Here is a 26,750-nt window from a genome sequence, read left to right on the forward strand (position 1 = left end):
AGCACTCAAAGAAGTCTGGTATTATCATTAGTACTGAACACCACTGCATTCCAGACCCAAGAACACCTCAACTAAGGCAGTGGCTTGATAAGTTTTATAAATGGATAGATGAACGACTGCCATGAAGATTTAGCAAATCCTCCTGATAAAAACTAACTTACTCCAGAGTTGAGTTGAGAGCTGAGGGCTGTCAATGGGAGTCAAGGAACAATGTAAAAGAAAAGGCTTAGCTTCATTTCAGGAATTTACTAATGATGATCATAATAATATTAATAACAGATATCCATACTACCCTTCAGCAGTTAATGGTTTTTAGCTACCTACATGACTACACAATTGGAAGACAACTATCCTTATTTTAGGTGGGAACACAGATTTGAAGAGAAGTAACCTGGCTTACTAGTTACTGTTCATAGCTTACTGGAACTGGGTTTTACTTCACGTTTCTTCCACTACATTATGTGACAGAGTGCTTACTAAATAATTTCTACGTCCTTGTCTTCTCCTAGTCCTAATTCCTATGATGGAAGTTGGTGATCTGCTCTCCTCTTGAACAGGTGTAGCCAAGAGTTCCTTCTGCTATCAGCTTCAGATTTAATACACATTGGGCTTCAACTCCATGGCAATCATGATGCTGGGCTGAGGGTGTGGGGAAAAACAACAGAGGAATTAGCTATGAACCTGGCATGTAAGGAGTAGAACAATATATGTAACTACGATTCCTAAAAGGAAAGCAGGTAGAATGTGCTCTATTACTTTCTGTTCTAATCATCACAACCATCTGTGCTTTACAGACAGACAAAGCCACAGAGTTTCAGGAACTTGCCCAAAATCATGATGCTAAGGAAACCAAGGGGCCAGGATTCAAATGACAGATGATCCTGGGTGTTCTCCACAGTCTCTCTGCTATAATGTATGATAAACACCCTGTTTTTATTTGCTTGTTTTTCTCTTAATTGGTGAAGCCAATAGTAAGGGCAAAGCTGGCCAAGGATGTACACAGTGAGGAGCATATAACAAATGCATCTATAGCCAACCATTTCCCCAGAGGTATAGATCACTGCATAGAACACATCTACAGCAACCACAGGATCAGCTGATGCCCTGATCTTCTCAGCAACCCCAAATATGGGGGTTTTCTTACTTGATATCGCAACTGATCAGCCAGGTGTGGCCTGGGCATCCCTTATTAGGGGTGCAGATCATGTATTCCAAGTGCAATACTATCTGCATACCCTTACTCAACACCTGCTTCTCCAGCTCCTCCCTCCTTGTTGTTCCCAAGATGTGGTTTGTCAGAAACACAGCATGGACTCAGGGCTATAAATCACAGCTAACTTGGTAGAATTAGCTCCCCTCCAAAGGTGGATACATGGCAGGCACCCCTCTGCTTAGCAGAGAGCCCACGTGAGAGTCATAGTGCTTCAGCATATAAATCAGCACCAGGCATGCGACAGCATCCTGACAGCAGGACAATTATTGTCCTGAAAATAAGAAATGCAAATTTCTCTTCCCTCATTGCAAAGGCAACCACCAGACTTATTCTATGATGTTGATCAATGACTTTAATCTATGCCTGCCCACAGTTTATAAAATCCATGTACCACCTGTCACCTTTCTTCCTCTCGGCCCAGGATCAAGGCAGTATTTGATTTCCCTGGGTGTCATGTGAGTCATTTGGACTACCTTGAAAAGGTGGCTATTAAAATAGGAAGTTTTAGAGAGCAATATTTAATAGCTATTTTATTTGTAAACTGAACCCTGGAGGCTTCAACACTTAGGAGCTGTGTGACCTTGACAAGTTAGTTGGCCTCTCTGAGCCAATTTCTCAAAGGACAGATATAGACAAAAATACCTACAGTAGAGGCTGGCTCTGAGGGTAAATTAGGAGAAAGTCATATCTTGTATTTACTAGATTTTATTTAGTATTACTAGGCTGGAGAACTAGGTAATGGTTAGGTAAAAAGAGATGTAAAAGGTAGTCCATACTAATGGATTAATCGAGGTACAAGAAAAATAGGAATGGTTGCTTTCCTATTTATTTTTCACATGGCGATTGACAGAAGATCTTGCTAAGTAAAAGACGGATGATAATCACCAGAGGAAAAGGAGGCCAGCATGGATTGAATATCTGCTGTGTTTAAGTCACTGTGCAAGACCCTCACCACATGTAAATTACATAGATTATTCTGTATTCTTCTTCAATCCCAAAATAGTGTCCAGAGCCCCCCCGTGGAGGGGTTGTTTTAATAGCATCATTAGTAGTCAGGGTACAAAAAGATGTATTCTAATTTGTAAATTATGTGGGATTTACCTAAGATTCTGATTTCTGATGCAGGAATTCTGGGTATTAGAGGAAGACATATGGTTGAAGAAGTTCACACGATATCCTATGTGGAACCCAGATGCATCTGACACTTAAGACTAATCAGAGGTCAAGAGACCATAAAATGTGCAAACACATCAGGAGGAGATGACTTACATAAACCTCTCTGAATGGGAGCACAACTGCAATTGTTGTTTCACCACCTCATCTTCCCAGATAACTCCACAGTCACTTGTTAAGGAACACAGGTTATGAGGATGACAAAAGGACCCTGAACTATGCCGTTCCAGGAGCCTTCCACTCTCTCTCCATGGACATCATCAAGTCAACATAATTTCTGAAAACCAGAATGGTGTATCTTTCTGACATTAGCCCCAAAACCCAAGCAGCCATTGCAACAAGGAAATCCTTGCAGGGCCTGAATTTCAGCTGCAACTCATTCCAAGGAAGTGCATGTGTGTGTATGAGGCCTCACACAGCTATTAAGACCAGAAATGTTCTGGTTCTGCTGGGTGACGGATGGACTAGTTGATCACAAAGATAAGTGAGTATGTGGAGAGGTCTGATCAAAGCCTTGGAGTCTTATGAAAGAGCCTTGTCAAAAGAATGTTCATCTAAAGTGACGCCTGGGTGGCTCAGTCGGTTTGGCATCTGACTGCGGCTCAGGTCATGATCTCGTGGTTCGTGGGTTCGAGCCCCGCGTCGGGCTCTGTGCTGACAGCTCGGAGCTTGGAGCCTGCTTCGGATTCTGTGTCTCCCTCTCTCTCTCTCTCTCTCTGCCCCACCCCCGCTCATGCTCTCTGTCTCTCAAAGATAAATAAACATAAAAAAAAAAAGTTCATCTATGAATACTTCTTCCATAGGCAACTGTCTGGTCATGGCAATCAGAGCAATAAATTGTAGGGGTATACATGGGAAGGGAGTAGGAATGAGAATAAGGAGCTTTCCTTGAATCTGAGATAAGAAAGTAATGTAACTGTTAGGAACTGAATGTCTGTGTCCCACCCTCCTCTCCCAACAAAGTCATATGTTGAAGCCCTAGCTCCCAGCATGATGGTATTTGGAAATGGGGCCTTTACAAGTCATTAGGGTTAGATGATGCCGGAGGTAGGGTACCCACGATGGGATTACTCCCTTCTGAGAAGAGACACAAAGAAGAGGTCATGTGAGCACACAAGATGGAAGCTACCTCCAATCCAAGACCAGAGGCCTCAGAATGAAACCTGTCTTGCCGGTTCCCTGATCTTGAACTTTCTAACCTCCATGACGGCAAGAAATAAATTTCTGTTATTTCAGCACTTGGTTTATAGTATTTTGTTAAGGCAGCCCAAGCTAGACAGTGATCACTAGTGCTACATTTACAATCTTTGTTCTAAGTTATTGCCCTTGAAAAACTAAATTTATGTTTCAGTTGACAATGGCATAGAGCAGGTTAATGGAGAATGCAGTGAGCACTTAGCCAAATGATCAGATATGTCAAAAGACAGGTGTGTCACTTCAAAGATTTAATCCGAGAAATAGTCTTGGCAGGAGGTCTGAGAGATGTGATGCGGTGGGAGTTGAGGACAGCTCCGATTGTGACAATCACCAGTGGTTCTGCCCACACAGAATCCCTGCTCACCAATCCCTCACTCCTGACTTCAGTGGGTTGGCCTGGATATCTCAGTCATGCTGCTTGGTAGCTAGTTCCATGAACAGGTGTGGAGGGAGTTCTTGGAGAGAGGCTAGGAAAACAGGGTCAGAACTTACTCAGCCACCCAAACTGGAAATTATAGGTGTTTTCTTCCAGACATGCATTCAGCCACTACCATCTGTTGTTTCTTCTACAAAAAAACTCTCGAATTCTTTATCTTGTCTCCCTTTTCATTACATTCAGCGAGAGGCAATATCTTATTGTCTCTGAGTGTGAAATTATTTCAGTAATTCCTGCCTGCATAGCCATGCCTCTTGCTCCTCCTGAAAACCACCCTCTTACGTACACTTTTCCTCCAACACCAATAACAAGCTTGGTTCACAGATCACCCGATGAACAGATGATGGCTCCCTACCACCTAAAAATGCTCTTGGCTCCAGCTTCAACTCCAGCCATTTCCCTCTCTAACCCCTGGGCAAGCTCCATCATTATACTACCCACATTTCCCCGAACAAGTCTTCGACATCCTCACCTGCAGGAATGGCCTTCTTAAACTTGTCCCTGTCCCCAGTGCCCTCACCCCATCGTTTATCATCAGAAAGTAATTACTTCTTCCGACAGGCAGAATAATGGCTCCCCAGAGATGTCCACATCCCATTCCTGTGACCCTGTGAATGTGTCGTTACGTGGTGAGGGAGAATTAAAGTTGCAGAAGGAGGCAAACTGAGCATTTACCATTATTATTCCCACTTTATAGACGAAGAGAGGCTCAGAGAAATCTAGAAATTCGCGATCCTTCAGTTCACGAGAGATTGACAGATTTGAACCCCATCATTTTCCCTAACATGCACTCCCATTCCATTCTACCATGTTCCTATATAAGGAGTTTGTTAGACATTTAAACAACATTGCCTCACAAAGGTGGTAAACCCTATAAAGCTGAACAGCAGGGCAGATGCTGTTTGCTGGAGGCTAAGCCAGATCTGGCTGCAAGTGCCAAATTGCTGTCTCAGCACTGAAGCTGATGCACAGTCTGCTTGCTCACTCCGGGCACTAGAAACAATGAGGAGGACCTTCCATATGGCACAAAATTCCCCAAAGCTCTAGGAGGCACAGCCGTGTGATTCCACTGAACTTGCTTTAATACTTAAGCCAGATACAGCTAGGGCTAAGGGTCTAGCTTTGGGCAGGATGCACTGAGAGACTGCCTGCAGAGTTTACCTGAGGTCTAGGTCCAGGGATTGCCTTCCTGGTAAATGCATTCCTCAGTTAAGCGAACACAGTAAGTATACATATTGCAGTTTTGATATTTTATTAATGACTGAGATTGCATGAGGTATTGAAGGATATCCATGAGCATATGCATAGTCATGCCATAAAAGCATTTTGGGCTTACTTGCATCTTGGTACTGCAGGGGCACAGTTGGTATTTGGCAGCTTAAAGCAAGTAAAATGAAATCTTTCCATTTTACAATTATATAAAGCTAAGTCATGGATTAGGGAGGTAGCTCTAAAGTACCTCATCTATTACTTTTATTTTTAATGCCTTTAATGGTTTTTTTTTTTATTTTTGAGAGAGTGTGCACAGATGTGCACACGAGTTGGGGAGGGGCACAGGAGAGGAAGACAGAGGATCTGAAGCAAGCTCTCGGAGCCAAAAGCCTGATGTGGGGCTTGAACCCACAAACCACGAGATCATGACCTGCACTGAAGCCGGATGCTTAACCAATTGAGCCACCCAGGTGCCCCTATTACTTGTGTTTTTGTAAGTGAGGAGACTGAGGCGTCTGGGGCATTGATGGAATTTGTTTGTGGTCACAAAGCTAATGCATGCAAGGGCCTGGATCTCCTCCATGATTGGTGGCCTTGGGTTTCCATACTCTTTTGTTTTGAGGCAAAGTCACACATTTATAAGATCTGACTTCTTTCTCTTCTTTTTCTCCTTTCCTTTTACCTCCTTTCAGAAAGAATAGGGATATTCTTCACATTGTGTGTTCAAGATGAGATGAAAGAGTGTTTGTCTGTTTTCAATGCTTGTGAAATGGAAACTCAGGGAGAAGTTTCTAGACCAAGTTTATGCAGTGATCCAGCTACACCACAGGATCGAAACTCAGCTTCCTTCACTGTCAATCTCATGGTGTGTTATTTTTGAAACCATATTACATTTCTTCCCATTGTAGTTAACACTTGTGACGCATATGACAGCAATTTTCTTTCTTTAGTACCTACACAAACTTACATAAAGTTTTAGTTTTTTTCTCTAAACTTGCTAACATTTTAAACAAAGGGTTCACACAAATTTACTCAGTGGGACATTATGGCAACTAATTTCAGCATCTACCAAAGGTGTCTACAAGGCAGAGCTCTTGTTGTGATGTCTCATAAAACAAATACTATCCTAATTAGAAAAGCATAAAAGTACATTTGCAACAACTATTGACATATTCAGGAACAGGTATCACTTCATTAGCACATACATCTCAATTTATATATCCTTGAAAATCTCATTTATTGAGTTCCTTCATGTCTTTATTTCAAGGATTACCAATCACCACCTTGATTAGCTTAGATCCCCCAAAATATCTTTTAAGGAAAAACAATCAGTTTGAGGTTCTTCTGATGTAACAGGTCAAGCAAATCGTAATTCAGTCCCACTGTGTGTATCCAAACTAGGTTTTCCTGACCTCATCTCTTTCACAGTCACCCACTGTGGGACTCCAGAAATGCCTGGGAAGGTTAGTAGGGTAGGTTAGCTGATTTTCTGTTTGCTTGAGTGGTAATGGATCTTGTGGACTGTTAAAGAGCAAATGAGTTTATGCTAATGGCTGCCAAGGTTGAAGACTGCTGCACTAGAACCTGGTATTTATGCTACTTGCCTGTTCACACTCCTTCTAGAAGAATCTGCCTGTCCTTCAGTCATAATACGTCCTCTATATGACCCATGATCTCCACTCTTTACAGCTATGTGAACCAAAGATGAGCACTTCATTCAAGGGCAGTAATATAATAGGCTGGACAGTGATTCATGATTTGACATGAAAAAGTGAATGTGGTCAATTATAGTCTTCTTCCAGGAAGGTGAAATAAGTAATGATGAAATAGTTCATGGTTAGGGAGACCTATAACAGAAAGATGAAAAAGCAAGACTGATGCCTTGCCCTGCGCTTCCATATGAATAAGATACATTATTTAGTGTACCCATGTATATCACACGTATAAAAACTTTGCATTAAGAGAAAAACTGCAAAATACAATACCTATATCTACCTCTATTCCCCAAATACTGCCTTGAGCCCCGTCCTCTATATTTCTGATCCCCTAATGAAAACAACTTTATCTCAGACTTTCACAATAGTGATATCCATGGACATGTACCAACTCTTGCTATACATTATAACTTATAGATTATATAATCTACAATTATTATAGATTACAATTATTAAAAGAGGCAACTTGTGTTTTTCTACCAATGAGCAGACTATTTGCAACTTTATTTTCCTCTAGAATCTTACTATACTTTTTCCTCAGAGAACCCAGTTCTTCTAAAGGCCAGACTTTCTCTATGGCAAACATTTAAAGTAAACATATTTTTTCATTGGCATCCTCAACATTTTCTTTGATCTCATATTTTTTAATGTACAAAGATCCTGAGTAAGGTCCCATGAAATAAAGAGAGCCTATGATTTCCAGGTCAATATCAGTTTCAGCACACACGTTTACTCAAAATCAACGTTCTCTTTTGGGAAATAAAACAAGTGACCTGTTCTTTATAACCAAAGAATGAAACTAACATATCCCAATAAATTGAGAAGGTGTGACCATCTTTAACACTGAGGGGAGTATATGGAATACTCTTGCTCATGGAAGGTCCCCAGCTAAACTGACGATCTTTGGTTAGGAATCATGAGAGTGAATTATGAAGTGCCACAGTGTAGGCATACGTAAAATTGCTATATACTCTTCCAACCAAATGCCTTATGCATTCCTAGAAATGTACAGCACTGTCTCCCAAACCCTTCTTCATGGATCAGAGTTCATTTGTGAAGATTTGCATAAAAATGAGGAAAAAAGTATTGCGTTGTTACTTTTAATAAAATACATTTTATGAAATGTAAAGAAATAATCTTCATTTAAACATCACACCCTTTCTATATTCTGGAGATCAAACATCTTTTATGAAAAGATGATAATACTAAATAGTGTTTCTTTCTCTGTATCTTGACTTGGCCTAGTAAAATATGGCAATCTGAAAGTACCTTTTAAATTTTACTAAAGTTTAAAGTTAAAAAAAAAAATCCACACTACTGACATATAGGGCATGGACTGAAATAAGCAGCTGTGTTTTAGAAGCTTTGGAATTAATTTCCAAATGAAGAAACTTAACACCAGACATAGAAGCACATATTCCCCAGTTCAGTGTGGGGACTCCTGGAGTAGAACCAAGACCTGCTAGGAAAATACCAATGCACCTGAACCAGGAGACCAGAAGAGAAGCCAGTGGTATGGCCATGAATAGGGCATCAATGAAACAATCAGAGACTCTACTGTGAGCCCTGGTGCAACCGAAGACAAGAAGGGGCTAACCACAGTGAAGGTGAGGCAAAGGTGTCATTGCTGCTCAGAAGCCAATGATGTCACCATGGGAGCCTACAGATTATGGGAAGGGGGGTGGAGGTTGCAGTTCCAGTGATTTTAAGAAGAAGGTAGGCATCAAAGACTATAATTTTTATCACTAGAATCTTCTTCCTAGAGGATAGCTCCTGATCAGTGAGGGCTAGGGAAGATGGATCACATAGAGAAGTCAGAACTAAGTGGACTGGATCTGAAGGAAACGAGATACACAGTAATCTTTTGAACACACACCTTTTCTACATCTTTGACTGGTTTGCCTCTTCCATCTAGACCTATGGTTCTGATTCTTGGCTGCATTTTAGAAATACCTGGGGAATTTAAATAACTTTCCCAAAGAGCATACAATGAGTTTAGAGGCCTTGACCTCATTTCATCCTTGTAAAAGTCACTTCATTCTAGTTCCGGATTACAAAATGAAATCATTGAAATAAATGATCTCTTTCTAGCTAAGATGTTCTATGATTCTATTCTCTTACACACTTCTGTAGTTTTTTTTTTCTCAAAAGCAAATGCCATGTCTTGATCCCATACAGAAAAATTGAATTAATTTTTAATATATTTCCATTCATTTAAATTTCAATTAAATAATAAGGCTGACCTCAAGTATCTGAGTTTTTGTCTTAAAAGGGGAGACGGTAGAGAATAAAAGTATCTTAATTCTCTTCTGTTGGGGAGGCACAGCCACAGCTCACTGAAGGGCAGACAAGTCCCATGATGACATATCCAAAGAACTTTCTGGAATTCTATCCTCCAAACCTTTTCAGAAAACTGTTCACAGGGAGGTGTCACATTAGAGGCATCTTCTACATAACTACTTGAGGAGAGCTTGAAAGGGAGTTCAGGTGTTGCTGTCTGCTATACACTGCAGGACTCAGTTGCTGGAGAAACTACCCACAGCTGGGGACATCCCATGAGCTATAGGAGCCAGACTTGGAAAAGCCATGCATTCTATAGCAGTCTGCCCAAGTTGCATCCTGGAACCAGGAGGTAAAACTCCTTTCTTTCCCCTGCAATCACTCTCTTTCACCCTCTACTATCAAAATTTAGCATGTGTTTACTAGTAAAGCAAAAATATTCAAAGATCCCAAATCCATTTTCACAGGCTACAATAATTAGAAGTTGAGATGCAAAAAATCTATAACTTGCATATGTGTCCCTTAAAGGATACATGTCTATATTCAGATTTCATTCTGCCTGGGGGCTGAACAGATTGCAGAATATTTTGGGGATCAGCCATGGATGTATATACACCAATTGTTGTCTGTGTGCTGCTCCCAAAGTCCCCACTGTGTGAGACCTCCCCAAGCAGCTGATTTTGCTGTGACTCCTAATCTGTACCTCTCTTTCACTGCTGTCCTGTTTTACCACTGGGACTAAACTCTGGCTGTGGAGCTCTGACCCCTGAAGAGTTCCCTCTAAACTCTTCTTTAATACTCTTTCATTCCACAGACTTTAAAGTGCAGGGACTTTCACTAAAGGGTATGTCCATCTTCATATGTAGCAGGAGACAGGATGGGTACAAAGAGGAGCCAATGATTTAGGAAAGGTGAGCTCAGCATTGCAGTCTCTAGACTGCAGTCCTATGGGGCCAGTGCTATTTGCAAACATTTTATCAAAAGTGCTATGGGGCTCTGCTGGCATGAGGAAGGAGTCAGGGCTCCAGAATCCAGACAGATCATGATCAGGTCCACAGAGTCAATGAAGGCAAATGTGGGATTCAATATTTCTTCTTTACAACGATGCTTCTGACTTTAGTTATTAAATAAAGTCATTCCCAATATCACAGGGTAGGGTAAAAATGACACAGATTAATATAGAGCATGGACAGGTAAAAGGTGAAACATTGAAAAGTTAGAATTTCGAGGTTAGAAACAACTGATAATAAGCATAACTGAATACTAAGAACTGATCAAATACTAAGCATAATAGTATAATTGACCATATTCCCTCATTGCTTTTCATGATGGGATTTTTCACTTTGCCTATTTGTTGTTCAGTAGCATTTCCTTAAGCAGGATGGCTAAGGCATAGACAAAGCATCACTGGTGTGATATTCCCGTTTCCTGCTGACGGAAAGACAGTGCTTAACATTTTGAAATTTGAGAGAACACAGCAGCATAGTCAGGGTGAATGGAGACAGTGTACACTGAGTGTATTTTTTTTCTTTTTACTAAAGTTCGATATCGTTACCTACATATCGCAAACGTTCTCCCAACTGAAGCACCAATGGCCCCACAAACAAGAAGTACCTTCAGTCCTGGGCTTTGTTCTGTACTTGGACAGGGGTTTCTGAAGTGATGAATACAAGTGCCCCATACAGGGTCCCACAGGTAAAGATTCTGAATGTGCCAAGTTCCAGAATCAGCCTTCATCTCTCCAGGTCCTGCAACTAAATCACATTGAAATAACATCCATGGGGCCAATGTTAACAAAGAGCTCAGTACCAACTCATTACAATACCAGTCAAGTCCTTCCTGCTGTCTATTTAAACTGATACCAATCATGTGTCTCATCTGAACATTTCACTGTGTGTGTGTGTGTGTGTGTTTTCATGCTGTATTTTTAACAGAAATTCAGTATTTTGTTTTTTTAAAATACAGCTTGTATTTATAATTATAAAATCTTAAGGAAATTCAGAATAACACAAAAAGGAAGATCAAAATGTCCTATAGCCCCACTGCATAGAACAATTTTATTCTAGAGGTCTGCAGATAACTGAAATCTACTGTTTCGGTAAGAAAGAGGAAGAGGTGAAGGTGAACCAATGCACATGTCCGTTTTTTGTTTCTTGTGGTCTTTCTCACTTCCCAGTAGTGCTGTGGGCCCTTACCAAATTTAAGCCAACAGTTGACAAGCAATAATTTTAACTCTGGCATTTTGGCTTTCAACTAGTATCTTAACCTCATGAGTCTCTGTTTCCTTTATTCATATATAATGATCTTGTTTGGTGGATAGAGACAACCTGAGATATTCATCGCAGGACAAAGTAGCGGTCTTCTATTCCTTCTCAGTCATGGGACAAGTATGGCCATGACACTTGAGCTTTCTAGACTAGGTTCTAAGGGAGGAGCAGAGAGGGACCAAGGTTCACAGGAGAATTCCACCAGACAGTGGAGGAATGGCAGTTGGTAAGAGTAAACATCATAGGGGAAATGTTCATAAACTGGAGACCAAACTTACAGTACAGACAGAATCTGATGGAGCTGGTATAAATTCCATTTTTGTTCCTTAACCAAATTTGTGCCTTTGGACAACTTACCTAACAGCTTGTTACTTCTGCTTGTGTGTAAGTAATGGAGGTTAATAATTATACCTTCCTCACTGGATTATTTTCAGAATTACATTAAAAAACAAGCCCCTAGCAGAGTATCTGGTACACGAGAGGTTTAATAAGCACTGTTCCCTCCCCTTTCCTCGTTGCTGCTGAATTACAATCTACTAAGGTCTGGAGTTGAGGGGAGGGGAGTGGTACGTTTGAAATCATTTTTTTCCCCTTAGATTTCTTTTGGTTCAATACATCTGTCTCCTGCTTCCTACCTGAGAGTTTATAGCGCCAGGTTAGCAATACTGAAGGTGTTGCTATGGCTACCGCTATCCTGTGACTTCAGGTAGTGATAAAGCAGCAGGAGACAGCATCTGTGCTTTTAGGCAGATGTCCTCAGATTCCCAGAGAAGGAAAGGAGAGCCTGGTAAGGACACTTGGGTATGGGATTCTTGGCCTCCAGTGGGCAAGGTTGAAATCAGGCCTGTGTATCAGGCCCACCCTATGCAACATGATCTCTGAAGTACCAGGCCCTTCTGAATGAGCAACTATCACATCCGGGACACTCAGAACACAAATTCAATTTTCTCTGTATTTTTATCTCTTTTTCCAATCTCTTCTCTATTTCTACCGGACATCCTCTCTTTCATTCCTTGAAAACAGAGCCTCCTGATTTTTTATTCTGGGTAAAGAGAGAGAAGAAAACCTTTTTCCTTTCATTAAAGTTAGTTACTGAATCCACTCAGTGTATGGAAGGCAGCAACATCCAGGCACATCGCTCACCTCCCATTCCATGTCATATGTTGTGGGGTATGAATTCTTCCTCTTTTTTTTTCCCCAAACATTCTAACACAAGCTCACCATTTGAACAGCGCTGGTCTATCAATCCAGTCAACTTGAAAGGCAAACAAAAAAAGAAACACGAGGAAAACAACAAATTACCTAGCCACATACTGCTCGAGCCATTTAACGCAAATTATTCCATTTCATCTTCCCAGCTCTTCTGTGGAGTAGCTGACATTTGCTCATTTTATAGAAGAACTTTGCCTGAGGTCCCAGAGTCAGTCAGTGTTTAAGCCACTAGATGAGCCTTGCACCATCTAATTGCAAAGCCAACTCTCTTTCTGTTTAGTTGCCTTACAATGACATCGATGGATTGTGCCCAGTGCTGAGCATCACACCGGTGGAAAAGCAGACATGGCATTAAAAGCTGCTGGTTACAACTGGCCAATACTGTGTCTGAGATTTTTTTTCTTACTAAGGTATTCATCAACACAACCTATTTTCAGGATTGCTGGTCTTTGAAATATATGTACCTAGGGAAGCAGAGGAAAGGACTGATGTTGCCTGTAGCATTTCATGCCTAATGCATAGTACTGTATCCCTCAGCTCCTGGAAAAGGGATTGCGGTCTTTTTCTCACTCTCTTAGAAGGTTTGGTCACTATTCACACAACGGAGACAAAGTACATGTTGTTCTTTTTCAATCTGACCCCCACCTTCTCCGTTAAGCTGTAAAGAGGCAGGAGGGCATGATGGGGGGTGGGGAACTGGCCTTAAGCCCATGAATAACCAGGGTATGAGCACTAGGCACCTTCAGGAACCAGCCCCAATTCTTCATTTCTAAAAGAAGTGAGCAAGTCTCTCTCCTGGCAAAGACTGAAGTCGCACGTGGGATGTGAGGTATGTGCATGTCAGGCTTACTGTATACATGCTCTGTGTAGTACCAGGCGATTTTGAATGAACTATCATGTTCGGGAGACCCAAGGCACAAATTCATTTTTACCTGTCTTTTTGTCTCTATATTTCATCTAATCTCTATTTCCAAATATATATGCCCTAGTACTATTGTGAGGATTTAATGAAATAGCTCATTGAAGGTCCTAACTGGCATATAAGAGATGCTCAATAAAATGAGTTCCTTTGCCCTCATCCTCTTTCTTTCCAAAGTTGAAGACAATCTGTACCATATTTGGGGACTCCAGATTAGGACCTTGGGATGTGAGCATAGTGAGCCTTCTTTAACTTGAGGCCAAGTATATCGCTCATGGTGGCATTTTACTCTCCATGAGATGTACAATCCTACAACTCCTCCAGGCTTCAAGATGAAATAGAGCCTCCACTCTTGAAGAGAAGACTGAATGTCCCCCTCAGAAAAGCCTGTTAGCACCCTGATATCCAGAGTTTGCAATCAAGAGAAGCAGTCCGAGAATCAGCTGATTAAAAATTCTAGTTCCTAGTGAATCGTCTTTCAATATTGGACTGTGACCCAGAGAAACTCTATTAATACATGCAAACAAAACATCTGTCTACACTCTTAAGCTGCACTGACATGGCCCAGTGTGAAACAGAAGTTAGGCAAATCCCTCAACTGTTTGAGAAAGGAAGCCAACCCAATTTCACAGGTCAAATATTGGATTAGGCTGGCTGTCCTGATGATCCACCTTCCCTTCCAGAGACGTCCCCAGAGTCTTCTCGGAAGGAACTTTCTCCATAGGGAAGACTGTGCTACTAAAGAGATCTGGGCAGTATCTTCACTTCAGAACCTTTGCTCTAAACACTAGGCACCTTGGCTGGTTTGTTTTTCTTCTCTCAAGTGAGAAGTTGAGAGAAAACACACATTGGGAAACAGAGGAAGGGAGCCAACATTTATTCAGCTCACATTTGAGGTCAGGCCCTGCTCTGTCTGTTCATCTCACATCAACCATACAAGATGCCATCAACCCCATTCTGCAGGTACAGAAATCACACGGCTAAAGTGACTTGCCCAAGGTTACTAAGCTGGTAAAAAGTAAGACCGTATTCAGACACATGACTCCCTGAATAAAAAGAACTCATACCATTTTTCATTTGACTACACTACACCCCTTGATAGGAAAGGATCCAGTTGCTGCCCTCTCTGTTCCTCTTAGTCTCCCTTCCCATTTTTTTCTTAGTTTCCTCTCCCTCTTTTTCTTCTTGCTCATCCCTCACTGTTGGCTGAATATGAGTGGCATAGAGGGCACACTCGTTAACAATGGTTCATGTTGCCCATTGCCCATCATTTCAAATACAGTCAAATTTCTATCTAGGGGACAAAGATCTCAATGGAAAGTTGGAACACAACACTGTGCCTTACTGTCAAATTACAAGGATCATTAACTTTCTGGTGTTCTTCTCTATCTATTTTTATATATTTTTGGAGTTATCGCTTAAGACATCAGTTTGTCGAATGACACTTCAGTCATTGCTCCTAAACATATAAGGCAGTTAAGGGGCCATGTGCTTGCAGGCAGTATAAAATTGTCAAAGAAAGATGAACTCTTTTCCCACAATTTAATTCTATAGAATATTTTATTGTGTTCATACTTGTTGTTTTTAGTCATGATTCATTTACAGTGGCTGATAAGCATTGTGGCTGCCTTTCATTTGCCAATAGTGTCCAGGAGAGTATTTTATTATGATGAAATGAAATACAAGGTTAATACCAGCCAACAGGTCACATGCACCATTTGCTGTCCATCGTAAAGAACTATGATTAAGATTTTAAACAAGTCAGCTGTCAGAGGGAATGTACATTGCTTTTTAAAGGCACAACTTCAGTTTCACTGAGGAGTCTAAATGGCTGCTATCCCCGTTAACAACATCATTTATTTGAGAGACTGGCAGCTTTTTAAGCAGCTGTTTGAGCACAAATGTAGGTCAATGTAGGGAAATTATGCAGAAGAATTTGCTTCAGAACTGGGCCCTGCCTCCAGGTCAGTACAAACATAGTAACGTCAACATGTCACTCTATACACACCTGCTGTGCCTCCTGGCTAGCCCTGCCCAACTCCTGTAGGCAGCCATTTCCAACTTTATGCATGCACTGAATACATGGAAAACAAAACCTACAAATCATCCTAGCTCTGAACTGCTCACCTTGCCCTGGTCCTCAAGCCTGGATCCCCTTGGTCCTGGCTCTCCTGGGCAATAGCTTTTGTTCCAGCTTTGTCTTCACATCCGCCTCTGGGCAGACCAGGGCTGGGTTCCCCAGGATTATTAGTATGGAGTCTTATGTGGCTCGATACTTCAGGATCTGCACCAGGATATATTCTCCTTCCTTACCACAGGTTAAAAGATGAGGATGTAGAAAGTCAGAGTGCAAAATACTAATAGTAGCAAGTAGATGAATGTTCTAGTTATCTAATAGGGATTGGCAAATCACTCCAAAATTGAGTAGCTTATAATCACTACATTTATTTTGCTCACTGATCTGCAGTTTGGGAGGCTACAAAGGAAGGGGAAGCTCATCTCTGGCTCACCTGGTGTTAACCATTTAAAAAACACTGGTGCAGTCTACACAGGTGAGCATCTGGACTTCAGACAAGGGTGATGATGGGTGGACAATGGAACTGGAGGAGAAAATGCACAAAGGCCTCAAAGTCATCAATAGAGAAAAGGGTAAGAAAGGAAGAGAAAATATTCACTAAATAAACACATAAGTGAGTATAGGAATATCTAACGAAAGGCATCTAGTTGAATAAGGACTTACTAAGGGTTATTGGGACAGCCAGCAAAAGAGCAAGAAAGTCCTTGCTAGAGTCTACCTAGGACATGAATTTGAGAGAGCCTGTACTTTGTCCTCGAGACTGTCCTTTGACAGTCTATCAGCTCTTTACTGTTACTCTCTTTACTCTTAAGAGAACAATATAACACCATTTATAAACCATACCATCATTTTGTTTTTGTGGTTTGAACATTCTTTCCTCTTAATAAAAGGGACAGTTTAGAATTGCCTAGCTCTAATTAGTTTTGTTGACAGAAACTTAAAACTGTGGGGAGAATAACTTTAGGGGAAAATACACATATAAATATATGTTGGGAAATATATGTGTGTGTGTACACACATGTGGACACGTATTTACATCGATACATTTGTAGCTTATATTCATCTACGTGGAAAATTTCTTTTTCTACACAATTAAGACAACAATTTATATTTACCGAACATTTCCCCCCAAAATTGTTCTCTTTACTGTGTGTGTGTGTGTGTGTGTGTGTGTGTGCGCGCGCACGCGTGTTGGGGTGACAGAATATTAATCTCAATTTGAGGTCTCTACTACCTGCTTCTGAAGTAGTATCTACATTGTAATTTAGGGTGGGGGAGTGTAGGGGAGATATTTATTCTATAATGCACACCATGGTATCCCTGATGATGTCTTCCATTGACAAGCCTGCATACCCCTGAAGAGGTGATCCTTGTTTTGATATTTAAGGATCCTTTAGTTACAGTACCACTTCCCAGTATGTCTGAACTCTCTAGAGCACACATAAACTTTCCAAGGCTCCTGTACCACCTTGTAACAACAAAACACTTCCCAAGGTTTCTAAGATCCTATACGTTAGGCTCAGCAACATCATTTCTTAAGAGCACTGTTTAGTTCTCACACCTGTTTAGCTTAGCCCCTAATTTTACTCTGCCTGCTTAGAGACTAGAAAAGTGTGAACCAAATGTTCAGTGCAGTGGTCCAAAAACTTGAAGATAGAGGGGCGCCTGGATGGCTCAGTCAGATGAGCATCAGGCTCTTGATCTCAGCTCATGTCATGATCTCATGGTTCATGAGTTCAAGCCCCATGGTTGGCTCTGTGCTGACAGCACAGGGTCTGCTTGGGATTCTCTCTCCCCCTCTCTCCAGGTCTCTCCCCTGCTCATTCTCTCTCACTCAAAATAAACTTTAAAAAACTGAGGATGGAAAACATTTAAAAATTCAAAAAACACAATAAATTGAAAAGAAAAAATAAGACTATGTCTGACTTCTCAAAAGAAGTGACAGCAGCCAGAAGAGAGTGGAAAGATAACCATGAAGGGGTGAAGGAATTCAACCGCCAAACTAGGATTCTATGCACAGGGAGAACATCGTTTTAAACAGAAAGTGAAGTAAAGGTATTTGTAGGGAGAAAGAGAATTAATTTCTAACAAACTACCATACAAAAACTACTGGGGAAGAAGCAAAATAATCCTGGACAAATCCATGGAAATACAGAAGGAAATGATGAACAATAAATGGTTTTATATGTTAGTACTGCTAAATGAATATTAATATTATAAAACTACAGTAACAATATTTTAGAGGTTTTAAATGATATTCAGAATTAATAAATATGACAACAACAACAGAGACTGGTGGGGGCTATAAATGAAATAAAAATGTTTTATCAAACTTCCATTATTGGGATGTGGTAAAAAGAAACTTCTATTTTAAATATTTATTTTTGAGAGAGAGAGAGAGAGAGAGAGAGAGAACGAACACGTGTCGGGGAGGGGCAAAGAGGGAGGGAGACAGAGAATCGGAAGCAGGCTCCGTAGTATCAGTGCAGAGCCCAATGTGGGGCTTGAACCCATGAGCTGTGAGATCATGACCTGAGCCAAAGTCAGACACTTAACTGACTGAGCCACCCAGGCACCCCGAAACCAATTTTGATTAGGCTCGAGTAAATCAAAAGTATTTTACCTTCTAACTACTAACGAGATAATAAATGCTTGTTTAACAAAAGAATAGCTAAAGGAAGAGACATACCACAAAAAGAACTTGATTACTAAATACCAGAAAAGAGTAATAAAAGGAAATTAGACCAGCTGTAACAAATTGAAAGTACATATTAAACTGATAGATTTAAAACCTAATATATCATGAATTAATTTAAGTGAACTAAGCATTTTAATTAAAAGAAAAAACGGTAAGATGATTAAAAACTGTCTTAAAAGATAAATTGCAAAAATTGGAACAAAAAGGAGTAAATGGTTAAAAATATATAAATGCAAAAACCAAAACATAGCAGATATAATTATATTAATTTCATAAAATTTGATATATAAAAAAGCATTCCTAGAGTTAAAGAGCAGTCAGTTTTGGAGCACCTGGGTGGCTCAGTCAGTTCAGTATCTGACTCTTGATTTCAACTCAAGTCATTTTCTCACAGTTGTAAGATCAAGCTATGTGTCCGGCTCTGCCCTGATCATGGAGACTACTTGAGATTCTCTCTCTCCCTGTCCCCCTGCCACTCTCCTGCTCTTGCTCTCTCTCCCTCGCTTTCATAAAAAAGGGGGGGGGCACCTGGGTGGCTGAGTCGGTTAAGCGTTGGACTTCGGCTCAGGTCATGATCTAGTGGCTCATGAGTTCGAGCTCTGCGTCAGGCTCTGTGCTGACAGCTCAGAGCCTGGAGCCTGCTTCAGATTCTGTGTCTCCTCCTCTCTCTGCCCCTCCCCTGCTCACACTTTGTCTCTGTCTCTCAATAATAAATAAACATTTAAAAAGTTTTTTTTAAAGTCAGTTTTGTAATGATAAAAAGATCAAATTCACAAAGGTCATTTTTCAATTCCAAATCTGTGTGTGCCTAACAATATAGGATCCAATTACTTAAAGCACAAATTAACTATAATAAAAGGAACAATAACCAAATCACATCCCCCTCAGAAAGTGATATAATAAGACGACAAAATTTTAAAAAGCCTATAGAAAAAAATACAGAAAATTCTTTTGAACTTGACCTAATTGATATGCACACCACATTGTAAAAAGCAGCACATGAATAAATATTCAAGTATGAATATTTACTAATATTGACTGATGCTGGATCATAAGGAAATTCAAAAAATTTTAAATAACTAATAGTATGTTCTCTGAGCACAGCAGAATTAAACTGGACACTCACAAGAAAAAACTGGAGTCCCTCTATTTCTGGAAATTAAGAAAGAAGAACAAAATTAGAGAAAATATACTCTTGGATATCAAGATTTTTGTCATTCTATTAAGCTTAACATGGTATGGTATTGGTATCGAAAAGAAAATAGAATAAAATGTCAGAAAGAGATTCACACATAGATGGTCAGATGATCATTTGATTCATGACAATGGACAAATTGAACGAAGAAATGATATTTCTATCAATAAGGAGTCATATAAAAATCTTCATCCCTAATTCACATCATATGCAAAAATTAATTACAGGTCAATTATAGATCCAAATGTAAAAGATCAAGCAGTAAAGAAAATACTTTCATGAATTTGACATAAGAAAGATTTCTTTAAAAGGATACAAAACAATTAACAAATATAAATAAAAGATTGATAAATTGGACTACATTAAAATTAAGCATTATATTCATCAATGGGCACCATTAAGAGAGAAGCCAAATCACAGCATGAGAGAAAATATTTGGAAAGTCCATAGCTGACAAAATATTTATGTGCAGAGAACTGACCAAAACAATAAGAACCCAAAGAAAACTTGGCAAATACCTGAAATGGCATATCACAATTAAGATCCAAATGTCCAGTAAGCATTTCAAAAAGTTTTAGCTCATCGATCATCAGAGATATGCAAATTTTTAAAAGCCATATAAAATGCCACAATTGACAATTAAAATTTTTTTTAACCATTATTTTTTTTTTTTTGAGAGAGACAGAGCATGAACGGGGGAGGGTCAGAGAGGGGAGACACAGAATCTGAAACAGGCTCCAGGCTCTGAGCTGTTGGCACAGAGCCTGACGTGGGGCTCAAACTCACCAACTGTGAGATCATGACCTGAGCCAAAGTCGGATGCTCAACCGACTGAGCCACCCAGGCACCCCCACAATTGACAATTTAAAAAATACTAAATATAACACTTGTTGGGGAAATTTGGGAGTTAGAAACTTTCCTAGTTTTCTGTTGGCAGTGTATGTTGATAAGGCCACATAAGTACACTGGCTGTATTTATCAAAGTTCATCTTACATATATACTCTGACACTGCAATTCTCAGTGTGTTCCATATTTTTCTTTCTAAGAAAGATATTTGCAACAACATTTGTGACAGTAATGTTTATAATAACCTCATAACGACAACAATGCAAATAATCACCAACATTTGAATGCATAAATATATTGTGTCATATTTGTATAATACAGTCTTCCATGGAATTGAAAATAAACTTCACACACCAAACGTGAACATGGAGAATCTCTGGATAGTTTTGAGCAAAAAAAGCCAAATAAGAGGAGACATACTACATACATTTCAGCAACAAAATTTTCCAATGGCGTTACAAGTCAAGATAGTGATTACTTTTGGAGGGGAAGTGACTGAGAGAGGAACAGGAGCTTTAATTTATGAAAATTAACTGACCTTAATTTTTTTTATCAATTCAGCCTTTCACTCTAATTAATCCAAAATATTAAAAAAAAAAATCCAGCTTCATACTCATGCCTTGTGCGTTCTTCTGTACGTAGATTTCAAGTTCCTTTAAAGGAAAAATAGCTTAAGACAAAATTTAAAGGATTCAATATAATCTTGCTGGTAACTTTTATGTAATTCTACATGATTTGCTCAAGTTATATTCTGATAAACAGTGGGAGATTTGAGAGTTATTAGATGATTTTAAGCCTACCCTTCTTCCTATTCTTCACTTTCCTCTTGGTTCCTGCTCTCCTGAACGTCAACCACTATATGCAGAGCTTGATATGAAAGCTGGTCAGCCCTTGCCTTCTTCCCTTAAGAAAACCTTTCACAGGATTACAGGGTGAGACTATTAGGTGAGGAGTGAAGGAACTCTAAAAGCTGTTGTTTCTCTTCGGCAGTGCCTACAAGGGCAGTCAGTCTCAAGAAGGGCTTCATTGATTCAGGAGTCCCTTTTATTTGGGAAGCATCTTTGAACAATGAAAATTAAAAAGTCCAAGATGAGCCCTGAGGAAAGGGAGCAAGGCTAGCTGCTTAGTAGTGACTCTACCTCTGGAACTTATGAGAATGCCCTTGGATCAGATCCTAAGATCTCAACCTCCTGGGCAAGAAAGCAAAGACAGCATGCCTTGATTCCAGTTCCTGATTCCCAGAGGGTGAAGAGTGATCATCCAGTAAGCTGCAAACCCAGATGAAGAGGACAAACTCCCACTAGCAGACTCCAAGATTTAGAGGAAGAATAGCTATACTGATTTGGGCCTCACCATATTGTACTTCCCTGCATAGATGCCCTCCTACATCTAAGTCATTTCTCCAGGTGACCTGGAGACCTGAACATTAAAATCTGGAAAGTCTGACTGAGGCTCATTTTTCTCATGCTAGAACAAAAACCAAATATCAACATAAAGAGTTGCCAGTACTTGTAAATCTCTTGACCTCCTCCATCTTGAGTTTATAAATTACTTAATCTAATGTTAAGTGTGTGAACAACACCCCTGCTTGAATGTCTTGGCTCTCTGGTGGGGTTACAGCAGACCTTCCCAGTTCAGTGACACCACTTTAACTGTATCCTCCCAACCTCCTTCCCTCCCTCCCTAAATCACAATAAAGAATTCCCAGTAGGCGTTCTGCACAATGTGATCATGTCCCCAATCTTGCCCCTATCTACAGTTGACTGGGCCACATGACCCGCCCAAGGTGGGCCAATCAGAACGTTAAGTACTTTAGTTTAGAGCTGAATCCCTATCTCATTGGGTAATACCAACATGTGAAAGTCAAAAATGTAGGTCCACTTTTTTTTTTTAATTATGTGGGCTTGGAAGTGGAGAAAACTGGTCTGCAGGTGAGAGAAAATAAGGTATATAGAGAGAAACTCTGAAGCCTCACTACATTGCTGCCCTTGGGTTTCAAAAGACACTCCTCTCTCAAGAAATGTCCCCACTTATGCCGAGTGACGAAATGTAACATCTTTGTCTTTGCTGTAAACAAGCCCTAATATATAGGGTACTACCACACTGAAAAAGCAAAAGGGTAGGTTTTCCAGCTTGGCAAGAGCACTGCTCACACAAAATGTCTGCCCCTTTAAATCTATAGCTTGGCTTCAAGTGGGTTTTCTTTTCTGCCCGCTCTCAAAGATCTCTCTCATCTTGCATGAAAAAGTTAAGACCTGCTCGCCCTCTGTTTTGCAATTTCCCTCTGGAGCCAGATGAGAGCAAGACACTTACTTAGTTTTGTTTTATAACTGCCTTTCAAGATGATGAAAATTGTAATTTTTTGTTTATTGAATTTTATTTTCTTGCAATTTGTTAATGTTTTCATTTGACATCTTATGCTGTAGATGAGAGGAAGGACAGCACCAAGTTATTTTCTAGTATTGTGTGTGGAGAGCTGCCAGTAATTCTCATCACCAAAAGAACAAGCATTCAGGGCCACCTTCCCTTGGCAGAGGAAGGAGAAACAGCTTCCGCAGGCATCCCAGACAGCAACAGAGGAAGTATACACATCATGTGCGGACTTGCCTTCCAAAACCATGCTTATGTGATCAAGATCGATCTTCCAGGCAGCAATTACAGAATCACCAGGGAATCAATGCAGCTAAATTTACATTGACCTCAGAAGAATAGTTATAGTGGAGTAAGTACCTTCAGGCTCTTGTCTGGGAAAATTCAAATAGATACAGACATGAATGTTCCTCGGACAATCTTTTTCTTGGAACACATGGTTGACCAGAAGGATAAAGATAGATCCTGGGCCACATGGCATCTACAAGACTTTAATTTTTGTGGTTTACTTTAAGCAGGAAAAAAGAGAGGGTCGTGAAGTAATATTAATAATAGACTAGCATTTGCAGGCTCTTTAGCATGTGCTTAGCATAGTGCTAATGACACATTTCACAACATGAAGAAAAGTCTTACTATCCTCATGTTATTGGTAAACAAACTATAGTCACAGCCCTGAGTGTCAGAGGTGGAACTCAAGGCAGGTGGTCTGACTTGAGTGGGTTGAGAGCTCTGTGTGACCCATTCCCTCAACCATCCCATCAAACTATGGGGCAATCTGCTAAGTTTCCACTCCCCAGGTATAGGCAAGGGCTGACAGAGAATCCCAGGGCTGAGTGTAATCTTAACAACAGAGAGAAGCCTGGCATATAGGCCTAGGGAATCATGTTAGAAGCTGAATACAGGAAGAGCAAGTAGCCAAACTCCTGGGACACAGAAAACAGTTCAGTTCATGGTCAGTTAAGATCATGGGGAGCAAGCATGTCCACGTCCCCTTGAATTAATGCAAGGGCCAGGAAATGGTGCTTAAGAAAGTCTTCACTGCTGTGTGTACACGGAAGGTGCTCAGGCACCCAGCGCTTTCACAGACAACAGGAGAAAGCAAGCAACCTCATACAATCATCAGTCCATTCAACTATGCAGGCAGCACCTGGCTCAGAGTCAGAGCCCACGGCACAGTTCTGGCTGTGTCATTCTGCCTCACCCAGGTCACATGACTTTCTGAGTCCTTTCCTATGAGAGAAGGGAGAATCCTTATTTCTACTGCATTCATAGCTAAGTCATATGAGGAGGAGGAGGAGAATTAGTATTTAAATCCAAAACTCCAAATCAGGAGAACCTTTCTACCACAACTCTTGGCATGATAAACAAGCCTGAATGGCTTTGCTTCTCCCGTGTATCATTTAGCCCACTTTACTCTTAGGGCAGACTGCTCTATGGCTTCTTCCTGATTTCTTCTCTCCTCTCTTACCTTCAGCAGGTAGTTTCTCTCCCACCCCTCCCTCCCTCAGCAGCTAGTTTCTCTCTGTTCCAAGCTCCCTAGAACACCCAGGGAAGTATCCCAAAATATTCTAGGGACCAAATCCATGCCTTTTTGCAACTCACCTTGAGCTTTGGGCATTTCTGGTAGTTCCTGGTCTTTTTCAACAACTTTCTGTGACTTTTACTCCCTAACAGCTAGGAAAACCCTGGTTTTATTTGTCCATGAGACGACTTGGGGAGACGTGGATTTACCAGAAGTTAGGACTCCAACAATTCAACAAACAACCATCCCAGAACCAGGAGAGTGGAATGCGGAAAGAAAATGAGGAAAATGAAAGAGGTTAACATTTCTGGGGAATAGAGATAACAGTGCACCATTTTTCATGTGTTAAAAGCTGGAGGTGAGCTTCTGCTCAATCAGGCTAATTATGAAGAATACCAGTTTGGCACAAAAGTTAGTCAATCAACTGTTGACTTTGGAAAATCACAGTTCCCAAAACTGTTGTTCAAGCACTGACTAACCAGCCAGTACAGCTTCCATTTTGGAAGAAATGTTTTACTGTGGATGAAGGGTTGCTTTTTTGTTTTAATTTATTGTGGCGCTCTGAAGAGCATTCCAGATTGAAGGACAATAACAGAGCTGACACAATGGCTGCACACCGTGTAATTCACAGGTGAAGACGCTCACTGGAAACTTCCCATTTTTCAGCTATAAGTGGCTTCAGGTGAATGCAATCCAGAACTTCCACATTGCAGCCCTCTAAAGAGTGTCTCCAGAGGAAGAGTCAGGAATGATCTCTGTCCTTGTGGTAATTGCCTCAAACATGAGGAGAGGGGTCTCTCCCTCGGATTGATGTCACCCACCACTTCTGCTTCCCGAGTGCACGGCTTTACCTTCAGAGCTCTGACTCAAGGGACTGAGGAACTTCTTAGTAGAGGGGAGACAGCCTGGTATTTTCACAAGGACTTTCTTAAATTCTAATGGTGATCAAAAATGAACAAAGTGCCCCAACACTCTGGCTCATCATACAAAACTGACCCCTATCTCAGCTTACTCCTACCCCAGACTCATGGGCCCTGGATGATGGCACTCTATCTCCTAACGTACAAACTCTTCTCCCCAAGAATCATCTGTACTTCTTTTGTTCCTTCTTTCAAGTTTCCAGCCCCATTGGCACATGCAGAACACCAGCTAACATGTGTGCTTTTTCTCCAGCACTCTTTCTCGCATGGCCAAGAGAACATTCCAACCCTGATGTCCACTTCATGCTTAGAGCCTGCCTACTCAAATCCCCATCTCTGGCTGGAAAGACCTTCAGCAGGATGGAGTCTTTGAATAAGGTTTCTCTGTAGGTATGATTTGCCCCTCACACAGGAGGGACAGAGCCATTTTAAGAGCCACTCTAAGATAGGAGTATTATTACTGTACCCACTTCACAAATCAATACACTGAGGAACAAACAGATTAAATGATTTTTCCAAAGTCACACAGCTCACAAAGGGTAGGGCTGGGGTTTGAATCTCTATAAATCTGCCTGCTAAGCCCCGGTTATTCTCTGCTGGCTTCAGCAGTCTCAAGTCTCTAATGCACATCTTATATTTCATGAAAACAAACAGTCTGTCATAACAAACTCCAAACCTGCACTGGTATGTTTTGAAGCAGCCAACTTTTATTTATTAAGATCTCTGGGTAAACCTGTTTAGGCTCACTATTTATTATTGTGCTTCTTGCTCTGAAATGGGACTGACTGGCTGGGAACTTGAAAAATGGATGGAGAATGCTATCATTGCATTCTGCCTGGTTAAAACCCCTCCTTCCAGGCTGAAAGGCTACTGTTCGGTATCAGTTGTTCCAGGCATTCATTCTGGAATTGCAGTGCAGACCATTAAGCTTGGGGATATTCTCAATTCTTTGTAATTTTGTAAGCTGTGGAGGTCCCACTGAGCACAGAAGGCTGAGAAGTGAATGTGTATTGTTAGTAGAATGCTTTGTGCTTAGAGAATCCCCATAGGGAAAAGCAAAGGGAGGGAGAATGCTAAACTTGATTTAGACCAGAAAGGAACTGTGACCCCTCCTACTTGCCTTTACCATACCTGTTAATGCCTCTTCTTTTCCAGAGCCACTGGCAGCTGTGCGCTAAAACTCCCTGAGGCAATGTCTGCTTCTCCAAGACCTCCTGGGTAGTGCCTGGGTCCCTTACACCTCACCAGGTCCTTCCAAGACCTCAGTTCAGCTGCCTGTTTCATGCTGACCCTTTGCTCCCCACTTTCATCTGCAGTACCTTCAGACTTGTGCTTTAATTTACCTTCTTTCTCCCTGTGGCTGGACTTTGTAGCATCAATTTGTAACAGGCTCACTATAGACAGGAAGCTGGACTTTGCCTTCTAGCCCTCAGTTCACTACCACCAAGCTTGTCTCCCCGAATTTCTCTTTCCCCATTTGGACAGACTACCCTGTAG

General features: G+C 40.8%; 1 protein-coding gene across 17 annotated transcripts in view; it reads right to left on the minus strand.

The window, feature by feature from the left end:
• Positions 1-26,750, minus strand: part of LOC125932768 (uncharacterized) — a 789,340-nt gene that overhangs the window by 475,975 nt on the left and 286,615 nt on the right. For 8 of the 17 annotated variants that reach the window (XM_049645303.1, XM_049645304.1, XM_049645312.1 and 5 more), the window contains one exon: positions 10,841-10,980. In XM_049645303.1, coding sequence (XP_049501260.1) covers positions 10,841-10,980 — 140 coding nt within the window. The other 9 variants (XM_049645300.1, XM_049645299.1, XM_049645302.1 and 6 more) reach the window with 5 other exon arrangements.

This window comes from Panthera uncia, chromosome D2 (assembly GCF_023721935.1).
Source record: "Panthera uncia isolate 11264 chromosome D2, Puncia_PCG_1.0, whole genome shotgun sequence".
Taxonomy (NCBI): domain Eukaryota; kingdom Metazoa; phylum Chordata; class Mammalia; order Carnivora; family Felidae; genus Panthera; species Panthera uncia.